The sequence below is a fragment of the Indicator indicator genome, chromosome 1 (assembly GCF_027791375.1).
Source record: "Indicator indicator isolate 239-I01 chromosome 1, UM_Iind_1.1, whole genome shotgun sequence".
Taxonomy (NCBI): domain Eukaryota; kingdom Metazoa; phylum Chordata; class Aves; order Piciformes; family Indicatoridae; genus Indicator; species Indicator indicator.
The window spans coordinates 92142502-92161479 of record NC_072010.1 but is presented as its reverse complement, the minus strand read 5'-3'; the positions used below and the strand labels follow the sequence as shown (position 1 = coordinate 92161479).

Genomic DNA, 18978 nt, shown 5'->3' with positions numbered 1-18978 from the left:
AAAACCAGTAGTGGTTGCTGGTGCAGGGAAGGGACCCACAAAGATACATCATGAAATTGCACCAGTGCAGGGAAGTGTGATGGCAGAGGAAAATTGGGGTGTAGGGGCTGAGGTCCACTGTGACCCTGACATGTGTTGATTTGCAGGGTGATGTAGCAGGGCTCAGGGTGCCACTGCGCTTTGCAGGGACCCACACCCTGTGCTGACTCACCTGGCTGCAGAGGACACACCAAGGGACACCAAGAGGTGAGCGCTCCCTGTCGTGGCTCTGGATGTGCAGTGCTTCACTTTGGGTAAGCTCATCCCTGGGCTGCCTGGCCCCTATGCCCCACAGCCTGCTGACTGGATGAGACACAGCCTGTGCCAAAAGGCTGCTACTCGATGGAGAAAACTTGACCCTCATCCTTCCATCAGGGACGAAGGTACGGCTGGATGACTGCTGAGGATGTGCTATGGAGCTGGGATTCAACTGCTCTGAGCTCTGTGATGGCAGCTCCAGTTTTGGCAGCCAGGCTCCACAGCAGCGGGCACTGCAGGAGCTCTGCACTGTCACAGTGGTAAGTATGGAGGTGGGGAGCGCTCTAGGGCATGAGGTTTGCTGCAGAAGTGAGTGGAAGGCTGGCGGGAGGGAAGGCACAGGGGTGCAGCCACCAAACAATCCCAGTCCACCCAGAGGCTGGAGTGCTGTCACCTTCTGGAGTGCCCTCCAAGACAAGTCCTGCCTAGGTGACACCCAGCAGTTAGGCAGAAGGTGAGGAAGCAGCCACAAGCAGCCAATTTGTATCCAGCAGCCCTGCTGTTTGTTGGCTGGCATGATGGCTGCTTAGGAGTGCCCTGGAATGACCTCTTCTGCCCTTGACCTTTCCTATCTCCTGGAACTTCAGAGTGCTTCTCAAACACAAATAGAGCAGGATTTAATTAAAAGTCATCACTGATAATAAATGATACCTCTCCCACCACCAGGAAGCCAGTAGAAACAACACAGGAGTGCATTTAGTTGCACTTGACTTCACCTGAGTTTGCTGGCTGGTTCAGCAAAGCTTGGCCCATTTGGCTCTCCACCATGTCCTGCATGACCACGGGCCTTTAATTAGAAGACCATAAGCTGCTTGGTTTCTCTGGCTTTGGCAGCTGCCTCACAATTAATGTTCCCCCTGTTCTAGCAGCTGCCTCACAATTAATATTCCCCTTGCTAGGGCCAGGATTGACTCCACTCAGCAGCAGATGAAGCGCTCCATCAAATTCAAGTTGCATCAACATCCAGGGAAGCAGCGGCCAGGTTGTGTGGGGGGATGTGCTGGGAAAGGAAAGGTGGAGAACACAAGGGTGTTTCTGACCCCTGGGTGGTTGCTTTCATCAGCAGCCAGAGGTGGAAAGATACTGTTGGTGGATGCAGCTGGGAGTGAAGTGTGGGAGCTCTGGGATGCTGAGTCCACCCTGTTCACCTTGCTGACAAAAGCCAGGTGTTGCCCTTGGGCTTGACTAGGTAGGATGCAGACACAGGATGGTGCTACGCCTTGTACCACCCCTGAGAAGCCCATCATCCCCTCTGAGCTCTGGGCAGGAGGGAAGATAACCCTGATTCATGCTGAATGATGGGGTCTTGGTGAAGGAGAAGGTGACCAAGCTGGCCCAGCATTCCCAGCATCTTGCATGGTCTTAATTTCTCAAGAGAGGCAAAAGACTCCCCAGGGAATGGGGAGAGGGAAGAGGAAGGTTGCAGGAGGGAGATGAGTATCTCCCCAGAGATCCCTCCATGCTGATGCAAAGCGTCATATCCCAGCAGAACACAGCAGCAGCAGTGTTGGCTCTCAGCTGGTGGCCTCTCCCAGTCAGGGGTTTGCCTTACCCAGCAGCTCTGCAACCAACGTGGCACCAACATGTGAGCTGCCACAAGCCTGCAGAGTAGGAGTTAGGTGTTGGCTTTAATTCTCCAAGCTGTGGCTTGCTTTTGCTCATCCAGCAGAGATGGAGCTCAGCTGGGGTAGAGAGAGATGAGCCATCAGCTGGGAACAGCTGCCTTGCTTCTCCCTGAAGATATATTTCTAGCAAGGCTGGAAGCAGAAACAGCTCAAATCTCGAAGGGAGAATTGGGAGTTTGGAACAGGGGCAGCTGTCAGGAAAATATTCTTCTGCTGAATTGCATGCAGGTGAACTGGAATACCTGAGAACAGACTTAGCACCAGAGAAGATAATGAGAAGGTGTGTGATTCCAGCTCAGTCACCATCCTCCTTCCCCTTAAAGGGGATCTGGCAGCAGTTAAGTTGGAACAGGCTGCCCAGGGAAGCAATGGAGTCACCACTGTCCTGGAGGTGTTAAAAAATGTGTAGACATGGCACTTCAGGACATGGTTTAGTGGACATGGTAGTATTGGGTTGATGGTTGATGACCTTAAACGCCTTTTCCAATCGTAATGGTTCTATGATTCTTTTCTTTAAAAAAAGCCAAAGTAATGCTTTTTTTAAAGAAAAAAAATTAATCTCAGGAACATGCACAGAGAGTGCATGTGAACAAATCCACACTATCACACCCTGTTAAAAGTGCTGGAGTGTTTCAGATCTGTGGTGGAAACAGGTTTCTTGTTTCACATAGGATCATTTTCTCCATCCTATGTTAACAGTGAGACAGCAGAGAATGCTTTTAAATGGAGATCTAATCCCATAAAATCACTTCTGTGCAAGGAGAGAGGCACTTCCATCCTACTTCCTTTGGGAGTGTCCCTCAAAAGCCAGTTCTCATCTGATGTCTACCTAGGACCAAGATAGTTTCAAGCCAGCTGGGAGATGGGTGGAGTCCAGCTTGGTGTGTCACTGTGTAATGTGTCAGAAAAATGCTGTTCCATTGCCTTTGCTGTGTTTTCTGCATCAAAAGGCAGCTCTGCTGCTGGCCCACAGTCACGTCAGTCAGCTAGTTGGTTACCTGCTGCTTGTGGAGGTAAGGGTGAGAGGCAAGTATGCCCCACTCAACTTTCTAAAGAAGCATGCTATGAACTGGGGTACCACAAGGTCTTGTTCCAGAGGTTTCTCTCTGGAGAAGGACAGTAGGAAACCATCACCCATTTCCCTTCTCCAGTGGCCAGGGTTGCCTGAGGTTTATGAGTTGCTTGTCTGGCTTCATTATGTATTTGGCTAGTTGGCCATAAGAAGAGGGCTCCTAGACTGCCCTCTCCTCCTGCATGCTTAGCATGTGTCAGAGTATGTATCCTGTTTATATACATCTCACTAGACCTGCCTTCTGGGTTTAATCTGGTGCTGTGGTGTTTGCTTATGAGGAGGGATTTGGGAGATGTGGTTTCTGGCTGAGCAGGAGTGATCATACCAGATCATACCAGAGCAGGGAACTTCTGGCTGAGCAGGAGTGATCATACCAGATCATACCAGAGCAGGGAACTTCTAATCTGGGAGCCCCAGCAATGTCCTCTTCTTCTTCACTCCTTTTGCCTCCAGCAGACATCTGACCACAGTGGGAAGAGCTCCACATCCTTCTCTGTTGCCCTTCTGGGAATTGTGTGGACATTCCTGACTGGAGGAGTCCTGCTAGCACTTTTTTTTCTTGTCTTCACAATTCGCTTCAGGAAAAACAGGTAAGGGCTTCCCTCTTCTGCTGTGAGAGTTCCCCTGGGCTGGAGCAGAAGAATCGAGCTCATCAGGACCAGGCTCTGAAGTGATAGCCACAAGCCTGCATACAAGCCTGAAGGAGCAGCATGGTAAAAGCAAGGGCAGTGCCAGGAATATTGGAGCTTTTTCCATCATACCCAGTGTTGATCACTGGCAGCAACACTCCTGCTGGAACTGTTGCCTTCTTCCTCAAGGCCAGGGAGCTGTGGACAAGACAGAGCCCCCCAGCATGGCACAGGGAGCAGTGCATGGTCTCATCCAGAAGGTGCTATTCAATAAAATCATCAACAGGGGTGAGGAGAGAGAGCTGGTCTCCTCTTCCACATGGCAGTCTTGGCAAGTATCCCTTTGAGCAGCACAGGTCTATGAACAAAGCCATCCTGCTCTCTACAACATGCACACATATCCTTCCTGCTGTAGTTTGAGGATATTGCTAACCATTTTTTATCTTGGTCGTTGTCCATAGTGGTGGAGAACATGTCCATATTGGTGGTAAGAAAAGCCAGTGGTGAAGTGCTCACTTTCCTTGGTGCTCTTCAGTCTGCACAAAGGATGTGGAAAGTCCTGCTCCTCAGAATGCAGCAAAAACCAAGCAGAAGGCTCAGCAGTTCCTCATATTTCAAACTGTCTCACCCAGTGCTTCATTTTCCTCAGCAGTTCTGGATGTCTCACCTTCCTTCTTGCCACCTTCTCAGCTTCATTAGTCCCTTGGTGTCCCAGCTGCTTTTCCTCCCCACTGAGGAGGGAGCTTTTTCTCCCAAGCTTCACCTGGAAAAGTCTTTGTGCTCCATGTGTCATGGTTTTGTAGAGAGGTGCATCTGTCTGGAGCCTGGGCTGCTGCTGTTCTGGTGGTGCTCTTGTTCTGGTGGTGCTCTTGTTCTGGTGGTGCTCTTGTTCTGGTGGTGCTCTTGTTCTGGTGGTGCTCTTGTTCTGGTGGTGTGCTTCTTGTAACCACCTTGCAGTCCAGAGGGTCCTGCTCGTGAAGGTTTATATTGAGCCCTATGCCTGCTGTGGTGTAGTAGTTGCACTTGATTTCTGGAAGAAGAGTGGTGTTTAGGTCAGTGGCAACTTTAACGAATGGCCAAATTATTCATGCCCCCTGAAGGTAGTCTCAGAGCGAAGCTGTAACAAGTGTGTGTTATTTACTTGCACTGCGGCAAATAAATACTGGTTTGCCTGCTGAACCTGGGAAGGCAAAGGGGACCTTTTCCAGAGCGCAGATGTGAGGGTGAGCTGATGGGTATCTTTTCCCAGGGGCTGAGGCATGGTGAGGATGACAGGGAAGGAGAGACCCAGGGTGAATCCCAGGCTCTGTGTATGTGAGGTGCAAGCCAGGAAGAAACTCAAGAGTGGAGAAATGCGATGACTTAACGGCAGATTGAAGGAATGGAGCTTACATGAGGGAGTGACAGGAGAAAGAGCTTTCACTTGATGGGCTTTCTGGAGAAGGGTAAGAGGTCAGAAGAGATCTCTGGGTCGATTCTCCTATCCCTGAATACAGTTACAGGATTATGAGTGATGGGGTGGAATTACAGAGGAGAAGCTGTAACCTGAACATTGCTGGCAGCTTCCTGAAGTTGAAACTGTGCTGAAGGCAAGAGATATCACCTCAAAAGTGGGAAGAGCCTATTCCTGGAGGCATTTGTAACTGATATAACTGCTGGGGACAGTCAGCCAGGCTGCATTGGTGAAGTTTTCTATTTCTACCCCTTTACAGCAGAGGACAGTGGAGGAAGATGTTTGCCTTGAACCTGGGGGCTGTGCTGTGGGCTACTTGCATGACTGTGGAGCATTGGTTGCCCTCACTCTGTGCCACTGTGGGAATGTGTGGCTTCAGCATGTGCTGCCACTGCTATGCAGCTCTGCATGTCTGCCACGGGCTCTGGTAGAATAGAGAGATGAAGCTGTGGTGACTCTGCTTTGCTGCTAGAAGCCTGTGGCTTCCCACAGTTCTGTTTAAAATTATGCTGGCTGAAGCTGCTTCAAGGATGCTTTTCCATGCCACAGATCCATACAGGGGCTAGAGGTGCCATGGGTCAAGCCTGGTAATACTTGAAGGATAGTGAAGCACTCTGGTGACACAGGGGAGAGCATGGGGCAGGTACCAAAGAGAAGTGGATGGGGCGTGCACCAAGGAGCAATGGCTGGACTTTTGGAGGAGCTATGAACAGCAGGGACTTGGTGGGGACTCTTCAGCATCCCTTATGGCCATCATCATCCCTGTAAGGGGACCTTACCCTTGTGCTGTCAGGTCATGATGCTCAGTAACTGTCACTGCCTTCCCTCTTTTGTTTCCTGGAGGATCGTGAAGATGTCCAGCCCCAATCTGAACATTGTGAGCCTGCTGGGCAGTGGTATGACTTACACTAGTGCTTACCTCTTTGGGATTCAGGAGCAGAGCCTGCCGTCTGGAGATTTGGTGGAAAAGCTTATTCAGGTGAGTAGGGCAGAAGGTTTGCTGAGACCAGCTCCTTCACTCATGCACCTGCTTTCTTAGCTGGAGCCTGTCACCACCTCAGTGGTGTGCACATTTGGATGGGCTGCAGTTTCCACAGCCTCAAAATACAACCAGATGTTTTCCATCTGAACAGCCCTCATAGTTCTGCAAACCACAGCCACACCGAGGTGCACACCAAGCAGTTCCCTGGGGAGAGGCAGGCTGCTGGGCTTGTGCAATAGGGAGAGGGAAGCCTGAAGTGAGATGGGATCCTTTGTGCAGCCAATGCCCAGTGTGGCATGGGTGCCGTGAGGTTGCAGCTGAGGTTTTTTTGGCTGCAGAGCAGATCTTCATCAAAATGCTGACCTGTGTGATGAACCCCTGTGTCTTTGACCTGGAACAGACACCCTGACAGACCAGGGACTGGCCATGAACCTAGGTGGGAGAGTGGGATGTGGGAGTGAGCATGTCCTGCTATTCCGCTCAGCCACTGAGCTGAGGGTAATTAAGAGAGGTGTCTGCAAGTGATTTATTGGTGCTGGGACCCTCCATTCCCCTGCTGCTCCAAGCTGCGTGGTTCTCCTTGCCTGCTCCTCCCAAGCTGGGGAGGAAAAGGCATGCAGCAGGCATGCCTGAAGAGGAATGCCTACCTTTTAATTTATTTCATGCTGTGGTGATCAAGGCTTTCCAGTACCCAGTATGGCATCCCACCCCCCCAACCCCCCCCCCCCCCCCCGATTCCAGAAGACCACAGGCTCATCCCCACCTATATTTTGGCTGCCCTTCAGCCCCCTCATTCTGACCCCTCCCCTGGCAGGTGCGGATCTGCCTGCTGTGTGTGGGGAGCTCTCTAGTGTTTGGCCCCATCCTGGGCAAAAGCTGGCGGCTCTACAAGGTGTTCACCCAGAGGGTGCCGGACAAGCGGGTGGTGAGTATGCAGCACCTGGGGTGGGGAGGGCAAACTCCCCAAGAGGGGCAAACACCAACAAGTCCCAGATAGGTGTGGGATAGCAGATAAAACCAGCATGACAGAGATGAGTGCCAACAAACACAGGTCTGGTTTCACACCTAGCTGGACATGGGCTCTCATGTATTCCTGCACAATGAGGCATGAGGTTTTCCACTCTATCAGCAAGCAGGTGCCCTGCCATGCTGTCTGTTCCCCAGCCTCATCACTGAGCAAGGTCTTGTTCTCATTTTGCATCAACCACATGCCTTAATTATGCTTCACACCAGTGTTTGTGTCCAGGCTCTGGGCTGATTGGTTTTCTGGGATGAAAACAAATCAGGTATGCTCAAGGGCTTCTGATGTAGGGTCATGCCCAGGTGCTTCTGATCCCCTCTTGAAGGGAGGGAGGGAGCACTGTGGGCTTCTCTGCAGCCACTTTCCAAAGGCAAAAAAAGTGAGTCTTGGATGAAAGGTGAGACGAGAGGATTGGCAGGGGAACTGGGTACCGGCAGGGGAACTGGGTAATGGCGAGGAACTGGGTTCTGGCAGGGGAACTGGGTACCTGCAGGGATTCCCATTCCTGAGCCTTAAACTGAAAAAATAATAATCCTACCAGATTTTTTTCCTCACTCTTTATGTCTCTGGTTGTAATACAGGCATAAGGAATGATACTCTTGTTTCAGAAGAGCTGTTTTCTGACATAACATCTACCAGCTAGCCACCCAACTTGGGAGGGTTTATGCCTGTCCCCAAGACTAGTTAGGTCTCCAGGAGTCTGGGAACTGGAGACAGGGCCAACTTGGATGTTGATGAGTTACTGAAGTCCACTCTGGGTGAACTATTAGTGCAGACATCCCCCTTGGAAGAAACAACCATAAAGACACCCAAGGGGATGGAGATTATTGGTGTCTGTTTGCCCACCACAATAATGCTCTTTCTTGTGTGTTTGCAGATTATCAAAGACCTCCAGTTGCTGGCGATGGTGGCAGTCTTGGTGCTGGCAGATGCCATGTTGCTCTTGACTTGGGTATTCTCTGATCCAGTCAAGTGCTTCCGAAGCCTCAGCGTCTCGCTGCGGGTAAAGAGATGAGGAGGGGTAGTGGAGGGTTTCACTGTGTCCTATCTGATCAATGTGGAAAAAGTTGGTAGGATGGTCAGGTGTTTGGAGGTGCTGTTTAAAAAAAAAAAAAAAAAAGCCTCCGAGGCTTTCCCAGGCCAGGCAGCAGTCTTCCTTTCTGCCTTCCAGTGATAGGACAAAGGGCAGTGGGCACAAACTAGAACACAGGAAGTTTCACTTGAACTTAAAGAGAAACTTCTTTAATTTGAGGGTGCTGGAGCATCGGACCAGGCTGCTCAGAGGTTGTGGAGTTTCCTTCCCTGGAGACTTTCAAAACCCACCTGGATGTGTTCCTTTGCAGCCTGCTTTAGGTGAACCTACTTTATCAGGGGGGTTGAACTAGATGATCCCCAGGATTCCCTTCCAACCCCTACCATTCTGTGATTCTGTGATTCACCTTGCCTTCTAGGCAACAGAGAAAAGCATGAGCTGCTCAGTGAGCCGGGTGCAGTCCTGCGCATCCCTCTATTCCGATCTTTGGCTCATTCTCATTTTAGGGTTCAAGGTATGTAACCTCTCATTGATTCCAGCATTGTATCTTGCCTCCTCCAGTCTCATAACATAAATTATTTAGCAGCACTCATAATTTTGCTGCCCTCCCAAGCGATATGCTTGTTGCAGATTCTGGCTACTCCTGTTCATCTTGAAAGCCCTCCCATCTCCAGTCCTTCCCATCTCAATGTTTTCTTACATTCCCTTGTAAAAACCTGTTAGTCGCTTCTTGCCTGCCTCACCATCCTTCACATGCACCATGTGCTGTCTCTCTAGTTCTCTCCTTGCAACCCCCATATGTTATCTACCTTCCTTCTCAAAACTTGTGTCTTGCTAGTTTCTAAAGCACTTTTTCCATAAAACTTCAGATGACCATCCACGGTGGTGATGCACTGCATGGCTCAGCCCTCACATCCTCTGACTGCAAATCAAAGAGGTGCTGATGACAAGTGCGTGGTACCTACCTTTACAGGATGTGCATCAACTTAATTATACCACCAAGGTACACTTTCACTGGTGTAGCTCTGCACGTGGCTGTTCTTGTTCCAGAAGAGTTAGTTATGCTGATGTAATTGTGGACGTATAATTATCACTGTAATTAGCTGTGGTCTGCTGTGTCTCTGGGTTGGCAGAAGCTGGACACATTTCAGAAAGCTGATGTTGATGAAGCTTGTGAGATCACAGCCTGTGTTTGGGAATGGATCCATCTCTGTGTGCAGCACAGGCAGTTCCTTTCTGACTCACCATCTACCCAGAACTATATGAAAAGGAGCAGAAAGAGACCTCACAACATGGCCAAGTCCTTCTCCCCCCCTGCATTTAATTTTAAAGACATTAGTCTAGCCTATCATTAAAAGCCCTTTGGTGCTAGGGATTGCAGGTGTTCCCTGGGATTCCAGGGCCCTGTCTCCGCCTCTGATTTTGTCCACAGTTTGTATGAGCGTTTAGACAGGCAATGCTTTTGCCTCAGCTCCTACAAACTGCTTTTTGGAATAAAGTATCTCCATTACCATCCCAGGTACTCTTTATTAGTGTTGCATTGAACTTGACCCTGATCTTATCCACCTACTGTGGGTCACAGAGTTGTTTCTTTAGCGGTTTCTGGATTGACATTAACGTGAGAGTAGGCTCTATCTGTATGCAGGTAGCACATCTTATCTTCCATGGCATTCCATGTGCTCAGCCCTTTGTGAAGTAACCCCATGCATTACCCTGGTTTGACTGGCACAGAGCAATGAACAGAAAGACTTGCCAAGGACATACCTGGAATTAGGAGCAAAGTCCTCTGCTCAAGATTAAAACAAACAAACAAACAAACAGCTTAGTCCCATGCTTGCTGGAAGTCCTAGTTTACTAGACAGCAGTGCTGTTGTCTGTGTCTCAGAGAGACTGTATGAATTTTAAATGGGACTTCGAGGCTGTTTTTTTCTCTTGCTTTGGGATTAGGAGCTGTCTTGCTTTTTGGGGGTGTGTTTGGAGGTACCCCATAGTGACCATGGTTATGATCCCATGCAGATCCTACAAAGTAGGGTCAGGTGTCAGCCTAGTTCCCAGCAGGGCAGGTCTCAGTATTACAGCCAATCCTTGAGAATTTATGGTGCTCTGTGGTTGGGAGTCTTACCAAAGACCACGGATGGAAATGTCTCTTGCCTATAAGAGTGTTCCTCCACACCCTAGCCCTGCAAGTGGCCATGGCGGTCATCAAGCAACCATAGCGTGGAAAGGTGCAGGAGAGTCTACTGAACATATGTACTACAGATGCAGATCTGTACCACAAAGCATTTCTTGATGCCCAAACAACAATTTCATGTTTCTTAGTAAAAGGCTGACAGTTGCATGTGCTGGGTAGCACAGGAATAAGGAAGGAGTCATCTTCCCTGTGTTCTGGATCCTTGCAGGAGCAGGGATTTTGTTGGATGGTATTTCCCAATGATTCTGAAGGCAGACCATGCCCTGCTCTACCAAGGTGGGCAAAAAATACTTGGTGTTTCCCCGCAGCGTGCCCTGGGGAAAGAGGGATTCAGCCTTCTGGGTAGTCTAATCCTGAGCACACTGGAAAGATGCATGCATAGGACACTTGAGGAGCAGAACGGTGAGGAAGCCTGCTCTGAAACAACTGACCTAGTTCAGGGAAGGGAGGGCCTCTGTGTACAGAGCACTTCTCCAGCTCCTTTCACTGCTGCTAGAGTCAGGCAGGAAGAAGCAAAGGAAAGGGAGAAGAACTGCACCTGGCAGTTTCTTAGATTTCTGTTTAAAGAGGAATCAAGCACATCCTTTTCCCTCCAATCTAAACCTCCTCATCTTCTGCCTTGCTTTTTCCTTCTGAATCTCTTTTCTGCTCCTTCATAGGTATGCTGTTGCTCTTTGATGGCACCCCACCCTGGCATCCCTGCAAGGACCTCTATCTCTTGTCTGTCCATTTTTGCTGCTCCTGCTCCAAGTTGCCCAAGGGGACATTTTCACATCTTGCCTCTCCCAGCTGTGCCCTGCTCTGTGCCACCTGACCCCCAGCTCCTTGTGCCCCTTTCTCAGAACCCCCCAGGGCCCACCAGTGCCTTCACTCCTGCTCTCCTTCCCACTTCTGACCTGCAGCAAGGTGCTGGGCGTTTGCTGCGGTGTCACCACCACATGCTGAAGGTCTGCATTATAGATCAAAGAGCATTAATTAGGATTGTGCTGAGTGTATCTGAGCTCACTGGGCTCGGCACAAGGTGGGGGTTGACACCATCAGGCTGTAATTTTCCACGCTCTGGAAACCTCTTTTCTGCTTCCAGAGTATCCTCCTGCTGTATGGGACCTACTTGGCCGGTCTGACTGACAATGTCAGCTCCCCGCCGGTCAACCAGTCCTTGACGCTCATCGTCGGTGTCAACCTCATTTTCCTGGCTGCTGGCATTGTCTGCTTAGTTCACCGCTTCTTCCGTGCTTGGCACAACTTGCTGTTTGGTTTTACCTCTGGAAGCATCTTTGTGTGTACAACCACGATCAACTGCTTCATCTTTGTCCCACAGGTATGCTGCCACCTCTGTCTTGCCACCTGGCTGGGAACAGGCACATGGTCAGAGTTTAACAAAAGCAGCCGTGTAGGCCAAACTGCTTATTGCCCTTCTTTTTACCTCAAATGCTCAGGCTCACTTGCATAGCTCGTCCTCCAAGCCCACAGTGGCTCTGCTTCCTCCAGCAAGTCCCCTGAGTCTCTAAGGAGTGCAGGCATGTTGTAGAGCTGATGGTCCAAAACCCTCCCACAAGAACATGCCGTGGGCAACAGCCACTCAGAGAGCATGTGTGGAGATGAGGTGGCTGCTGCTGTCCTCTTCCATGTGGGTGGTGGGACCAGTCCTTTAAGCACTTGTCCTCTCCTCATGCCCCATGCACCAGCTTCCATTAAGGGTTTCTGCTCATGGCAGGGATGGAGCTGGGCTCTGGCTATCCAGATGGTCTCAGTAAGCTCAGAGGCTTCTTGGCTGCCGGTGACCCCAGGGGAGGCTGTCCCCCTCTGTGCTCTTGGAGAAGGAAGCTGGGCTTTGCCACAAACGAGGGGGAAAGGCACAGAGAAGTTTGAAGGAAACCTTTTGTCTTGACTTGAGGGTCTTCTGCTTCCTGTGTCCTCCAGAAGCAGCCTGGTGTGCCTGACCACAATGTTACTGGGAAAACGTTTTCATTGTTACAGGGAGAGGAAGCAGTTGTTTACTCAGTTTAATGTTTAGAGGGATGTTTGGGCTCAAGGAAATGAGGTGAGAAAGGGAGGAAGAGGTGAAGCTGAAAAAAGAGAACATCTGTGCAAGAGAGGGCTCGGGGGATCTCACCAATGTGAGATATAAATACTGATGGGGGTGGAGTAGGGAAGGGACTTTTCTCCGGGGCGTCCATTGACAGGACAGGAAACAATGGGCACAAATCGAAATGCAGGAAATTCTATTTAAACCTCAAATCTTTATAATTTTTTTTCTGTGAAAGTTGTAAAGCACTGGAGCAGGCTCCCCAGAGAGGTTATGGAGTCTCCATCCTTGGAGATATTCAAGATACAGCCAGACATAGTCCTGGGCAGCTTGGTCTAGCTGCCCTTGCTTGAGCACGGTCGTTGGACCAGATGATTTCCTGAGGTCCCCTCCTACCTCAATTGATGCAGTCCCAACTCACTATATGAGCAGTCCTTGAGAGCAGGATCCAAACCCCCTCTGACAAGCACCAAGCCTGCGGGCAATATTCTGCCAAGCGTGAGGTCTCTTGGAGTGAGGCTGGAGGAGCTGATAAGCTGTACTTGTTCTCTGCCTGTACCGGTTTTTTTCTGTTGTAGCCTGGGGGCCTTGAACATTTTATTTAATTTGGATCTTTTAATTCATCAGCTTGTTCTTCCTAATGGCCTTGCTCTTCTGTGGCTCATCCAAGATCAATAAGGAGTTGAGCTGTGCAAGGCTTCCATGAGGATACTAGACTAGAAAACGGATGCTAAATGTTGCTGATTTTCAGCTTGTCATTGGTGATTTGGGGATACGGAGGCGTGTGTGACACGGCCTTTGTCTGTCACGGAGTCAGGGATGGGGGAGAAGAGGGAGGGGGCCTTTACAGCATGTTTAGAGGTTGCAGTGCAGGCAAGCACCGACTCCTCTCTGCACTAAAGGCTGGAGCCAGGGACAGGGTAGGGCTCAGATGGGTGGGAGGCTCCAAGTGACACAGTGGCCCCTTGCCCAGCCATCTCAGCTCCTCCATCACACCCTGCCTTTGTCTCCCACTCTCCATCCCTTTGTCTCTTTTGCGCTTGAGCTGTGCCTGCTTCCTGCCGCATCAGCTGGGGCTGTGCGTGCTGTGTCGATGATGCCTTCTTCTACCCACCCCCACCCCCCCCCAGCTCAAGCAGTGGAAAGCCTTTGAAGAGGAAAACCAAACCATGAGCCACATGGCAAAGTATTTCACCAGTCCAAGCCGGAGCTGCCGCTCAGTGTACAGCGAGGATCAGCTCTACCAACTGATAGGGGAGAAGAACTCCATGAAGCGGCTGCTCACCGAGGTACAGGGCTCTGCTGGCCCCCCTCGGACACACCACCTTCCCCCTTCTCTTTTGTGGGGCTGAAGGCTTTGCAGGGTGGGAAGCCCTTCTTTATGCCACAGTGTACACTGGTGCTCTCCCTCAGCAGGCCTCTTCGCTCCTGCTTTGTTTTGTCACATCGCTCCGCACCTCAAAATGCCAACATTTAGGCACGATCTGGAGGCGTTAAAAAAACCCAAACACGTAGGGAGGAGAGCAGGAGAGCCTTGTTTCCACAACTCAAATACGGTTAATTTAGAGGGGAGATACTCCATCTCAGAAAAGCCCTCATCTTCCAGCTCCCTCGCATACATTGCATGGGTGGGAGAACCCCGGCCGAGAGAACTGCCTGCCATGGTATCCCCTTTCCCACACTCACATCTGGGGGGTGCTCTGGAGGGGCTGCAGGGGAGGTTGAGGTCACACACTTGCAGGCCTGCTGCTGTGCTGCCTCAGAGCACCTGTCCATGGGGAGAAGGGCAATTCATTTTCTGGCAGCACCTGCTTCCAAACTGGTGGTGTTTTTGTGCCCTGCACCCACCCCATGCTTGACAGGTGTATTTATCTGACACAGAAAAATGCCGTGATTGAAAGCCTGCAGGAGCAAGTCAGCAGTGCCAAGGAGAAGCTGATGAGACTGATGTCTGGAGAGAGTGGCTGTGACCCCCACGTGCTGCTGGCAGCACCTTGCACCCAGAGCTCGGGGTGGTGCGGGGATATGCCAGGGAACCACTGCGTCCAGGATTCAGAACAGGATGGACGGCAGCACCCCTGCTTGTTGGGTATACCACCTCCTTGCAGCAATGCTCAGGACCTCCAGAGAGATGTGAACCATGAGCCTGTTTGTTCTCAGGTGCTGCTTTTTAACACAGAGGACAGCATCGATCATGGTCAGAAAGATGTCCAGGAATGCAGGACAGCTGTGGGGCAGGGGCAGGCTCTGGAGCAGCTGCCCAGCCAGGACACATCAGCTGGCATGGCCTGGGACTCATCTCCAAAAGTCAGCTATGTGAGCAGTGAGAAGCTGCGGGAAATCTTGCAAGAGCTGAGCCTGAATGGCAAAACCTACAGCCCAGCCTTACCTGGGGGACCCTCATGGGGCAGCCAGGGGCCCCCAAGTGAGCAGGGAGGAAGGTGGGGAGCCCAGGAGGGCTATCCAGGCATCCACACGCCCCTCAGCCCCTACCTGACAAGGCGGCGGCGGAGGATCCCACTGCCCCCCACCTCTACCTGCTTCCCTGGACATGTGTCCCCTCATGCCAGGTATGGGGCGAAGGAGGCAGGTGGCTGGAGCTGTGGGGAGTTGTCACATATCTCTCTGGGAAGGGAAAGGGAGACGGCTAGTGAAGGATTTCCTCACCCACCAGCACCATCCCTTACAGCCATCCCTAGGGAGGGCTACCTGCAGCCAGAGGGATGGCCAGGACGGCCAGAGTCCCAGGGTGCCTCACCATGCATCCCACGGGAGCAGCCATGGCAGCAAGGTGCCCCAAGGGGACCTTCTAAGCCCTTCCTGCGCTCCCTGTATTATTACCCGGACTCTGACTCCAGCAGCAGCAGCAGCAGCAGCTCTGAGGAGATGTTTCATGGCTGCCACCGGCCCTGCTGTGACGTCTGCTTCCAGAGCCCACGTGGCTCCATGGGCAGCAGTAGCACAGATACTGACACAGAGCCCAACGGCTGTGGGGACCACTGGACAGAGTGCCACAATGGGTCCCAGCTGGTGGTGAATTTCAAAGAAGATCTGAAACCCACATTTGTGTGACTGAGAGCACCCCTGCCCCAAAGGCAAGTGCCCTACTGTCCCCAAAACACTGTGTGTTTTCAGCAATGCTAAGCCACACATCCTTCCAAGGGATGCATCTTGTTCTGGCAGCTGGGGGCTGGGAGTAAACCTTGACCCAGCCTGGTCAGTGATGACTGCAGACAATGTGTGGCTGGGAGGTGGTTGGCAGCACTTGGGGAGGTGGCAGTGGTTTTGTCCTGGCAGCCACCTGCACCCCACAGACCCCTGGCACATCTATCCATCCCAGTGCCACCAGTGTAAAGACTGGGGCTGGGTCTCATGTGGGCAAGAGCCCAAACTCTTTCTTTTCAGAGGGCTCTCCCTGCAGGAGATGGGTGAATCACACCAGCAGGTAGCTGCACCATGTCTCAGAAAGTTATATGGCTCCTTGCATGTGACCAGAATCCTTCCCTGAGGCTGCCAACGATGGGAGACAGCTGGACACCTGCAGCACTTTGCAGGCTGCCACTCACCGTGGACACGCTGCTCCCTGGCAAAAAGTAAGGACCTCAGAGGGGGGCGTGTGCAGGAGTGTCTTGGGGAGGTTCTTTTTGGTAGCATCTGAGTGAAAAAAATAGAGTCCAAAGGTGACATCACTGGAGGTGACTTTGTGTTTTGTGTACTTCAGTTGTGTGGTCATGGGTGAGACTTGGGTCAGAGCTGAAGGGAAAGAAACTACCAATCATAAAAGAGGATGTGAACATGTTTTTCTGTTTGGATTTTTTTTCCCCCCTTGTTTTTCTGGGGCTTGTGCCCTTCTGTATGCCTTGTATGGATGATGTAGTCTGGAATGAGGTTTGCTTAAATTAATATGGTCTGTTATCTTGGAAATACCAAGTAAATCCAGTGTGTCCACTTCTGGGGGGATGTCTTTGAAGATATTTCAGTATATCACTGCCCCCACAGGAACAAGGTCAGGATGCCGAGCACTGATGCCTATTGCATTAAAAAACCTCTGGAGAAAGGCTTTGTTGATAGGGCAGGTGACAAAATTATCTCAGACCTGGTTCTGAACAGCACATGTTAGCACTGCACTCTCCATTATCCATTATGATGGTGAAATCCCTCACTCCTGTGTCCCTTCATTGGTGTCACCTTAGTGAAATCCCTCACTCCTATGTCCCCTCATCAGCCTCACCTTTTTTTTTTCCCCATCACCTCCATCATTTTCCAAGCTTGCTGAATTTCTAAGGCAAATCACCAAAACAAATAATCTTACAGGGAACAATATTCCCATAGCTTCTCTTCACTTCTAAAATGGAAACACAGCAGAGGGCACTCCTTCTTTTTTTTTGGGGGGGGGGAGGGGGGGGGGCACTTTTTGCTAACAGGAGGCAGTTTCCTTCATTTTTTCTTTCACAGCTGTCTGAAGACTTAGGGCTCTGGCCTGGGGCTCCTGCCTCTGTGTGGCACGTGCCCAGCAGGGGTCAGAGACAGAGAAGCCCAAGTTGGATGCAAATGTAAAAGGTGTCCTGTGGTCCTAGCAGAGCAGAAGGCTGCCAGTGCAGTCCTTGCTGGACAAGCCAGAAGTGTGTGGCAGGGGAGGGTTAGAAAAGCATGCCACCATGCAGCCTTCGTTTAGTCAGTTGATCTGTCACATAATGACACACACAGACAGAAGGTGAAGCAGGAAAAGGAGACCTGTGAGTTGAAATGGAAACAGACTTAATTAAAAAATAATAACTCCCTCCTAATATTAATACTAATATAAAGTACACCCAGTTATACTCTGTCCATGTAGTGGTTGTGAGCTGTGTGTTCCCAGCAGTGAATATTTAACACCTTCATCCATGATACAGGCAGTGGGATTGAGTGCATCCTCAGCAAGTTTGCAGGTGACACCAAGACCTGGAGAAGCTGGAGAAGTGGGCCCGAGTGAATTCATGAGGTTCAATAAGACCAAGTGCAAGGTCCTGCACTTGAGACAATCCTTGTTATCAATCTGGGCTGGGGGATGAGGATATGGAGAGCAGTCCTGTGGAAAAGGACTTGGGGGTGCTGGTGAATAAAAAGCTGGACATGAGCCAACAATGTGCGCTTGCAGCCCAAAAGGGCAATCGCATCCTGAGCTGCATCAAACAAAGCGTGGCCAGCAGGTCGAGAGAAGTGATTCTGCCACTCTCCTCTGATGAGACCTCACCTGGAGTGCTGAATACAAGAAGGACATGGACCTGCTAGAGGGGGTCCAAAGGAGGACCACAAAGATGATCAGAGGGCTGGAGCCCCCTCTCCTATGAAGACAGGCTGAAAGAATTGGGGTTGTTTGGCCTGGAGAAAAAAAGACTCCGGGGAGGCCTTATAGTGGCCTTAAAGCACCCGGAGGGGGCCTGCAGGAAAGCTGGGGAGGGACTGTTTACAAGGGCGTGTAGTGATAGTACAAGGGGCAATGGTTTTAAACTAGAGCAGGGCAGTTTTAGATTGGACATTAGTAGGGAGTTCTTTACTACGAGGATGGTGGAACACTGGAACAGATTGTCCAGGCAGGTGGTGGAGGCCCCATCCCTGGAGATGTTCAAGGTCAAGGGGAGGGCTGTGGATGTGGTCTATCTAGACTTCAGCGAAGCCTTTGACACAGTCTGCCACAGCACCCTCCCGGAAAAGATGGCAGCTCATGGCTTGGACAGATGTACCCTTCACTGGCTTAAAAAGTGGCTGAATGTTCAGGCACAGAGAGTGGTTGTGAATGGTGCAGCATCCAGTTGGTGTCTGGTGACCAGTGGTGTCCCCTAGGGATCAGTACTGGGCCCAGTTCTATTCAACATCTTTGTTGATGTCTTGGATGATGGGATCAAGTCTACTGGTAGTAAATTCTGAGATGACACCAAGTTGAGGGGGAGAACCAGTACTTCTGTTGACCAGCTTCAGTCAACTGCCCTGGCATTCACTTCGCCTGGTTTAAGCACATGGGTAGCTCAGAAGCTGCTGAAGACCTTGATCACCATGACCACAAATGAAAACAAAGTGTCTTATCAATTTTGTTCTCATCAAATGGGTGCTGTGGTCTTCCCAAAGAAATGCAGTTTTCCTGGATAGAAAATTGATCCTATCCTAGCAAAACCAGGATGTCACCTGAGCTTAGGGAAGAACTTCTCTCCTTAGAGGGTGGCAGAGCACCAAACAGGCTGCTCAGAGAGGTTATGGAGTTTCCATCTCTGGAGACTTTCAAAATCCACCTGGACATGTTCCTGTGCAACCTGCTCTGGGAAAACCTGCTCTAGCAGATCTCCAGAAGTCACTTCCAACCCATTCTGTGATTGTGACTTGGGCACCCCCAAAAAGCAGTCTTTATCACCTGAACCCACCCTGTGCCGCAAGGACCTTATGTAGAGCTAGAAAGTACCAAGCCCCAGGAGAGCAGGAGCACCCTCTGATCAGGCAATGAATGATGTTTTAGTTAAAACCATTATTTATTCGACCGACCTGAAAGCATCCATGGCATGTGGAGATGGGTGTGACAGCAAGAAAAGCCCTGTGCAGGGGACTCTTGCTGCCCTCTCCCGGGCAGGTTCCCGCAGGTGGGGTTCACATGGCCCTTGCCCCATTGCTTCCCAGC

At 50.8% G+C, this 18978-nt stretch overlaps 1 protein-coding gene across 1 annotated transcript; it reads left to right on the top strand.

Moving 5' to 3' along the window:
- The first annotated feature begins 452 nt into the window (after positions 1–452).
- On the top strand, positions 453–15404 carry GPR156 (G protein-coupled receptor 156). The gene is made up of 9 exons (XM_054388178.1): positions 453–557; positions 3448–3584; positions 5920–6055; positions 6873–6983; positions 7957–8082; positions 8531–8626; positions 11388–11624; positions 13463–13621; positions 14214–15404. Exons 1-9 carry the CDS (start codon positions 453–455, stop codon positions 15402–15404), a joined length of 2298 nt encoding a protein of 765 aa, XP_054244153.1.
- The last annotated feature ends 3574 nt before the right edge of the window (positions 15405–18978 follow it).

Excerpts from the sequence above, each read along its gene's own strand:
- GPR156 (XM_054388178.1), top strand. The coding sequence starts at position 453 with ATGGAGCTGGGATTCAACTGCTCTGAGCTCTGTGATGGCAGCTCCAGT. Across the intron at positions 8,627-11,387 it reads TTCTCATTTTAGGGTTCAAG|AGTATCCTCCTGCTGTATGG; the intron begins GTATGTAACCTC and ends TTCTGCTTCCAG. Across the intron at positions 11,625-13,462 it reads GCTTCATCTTTGTCCCACAG|CTCAAGCAGTGGAAAGCCTT; the intron begins GTATGCTGCCAC and ends ACCCCCCCCCAG.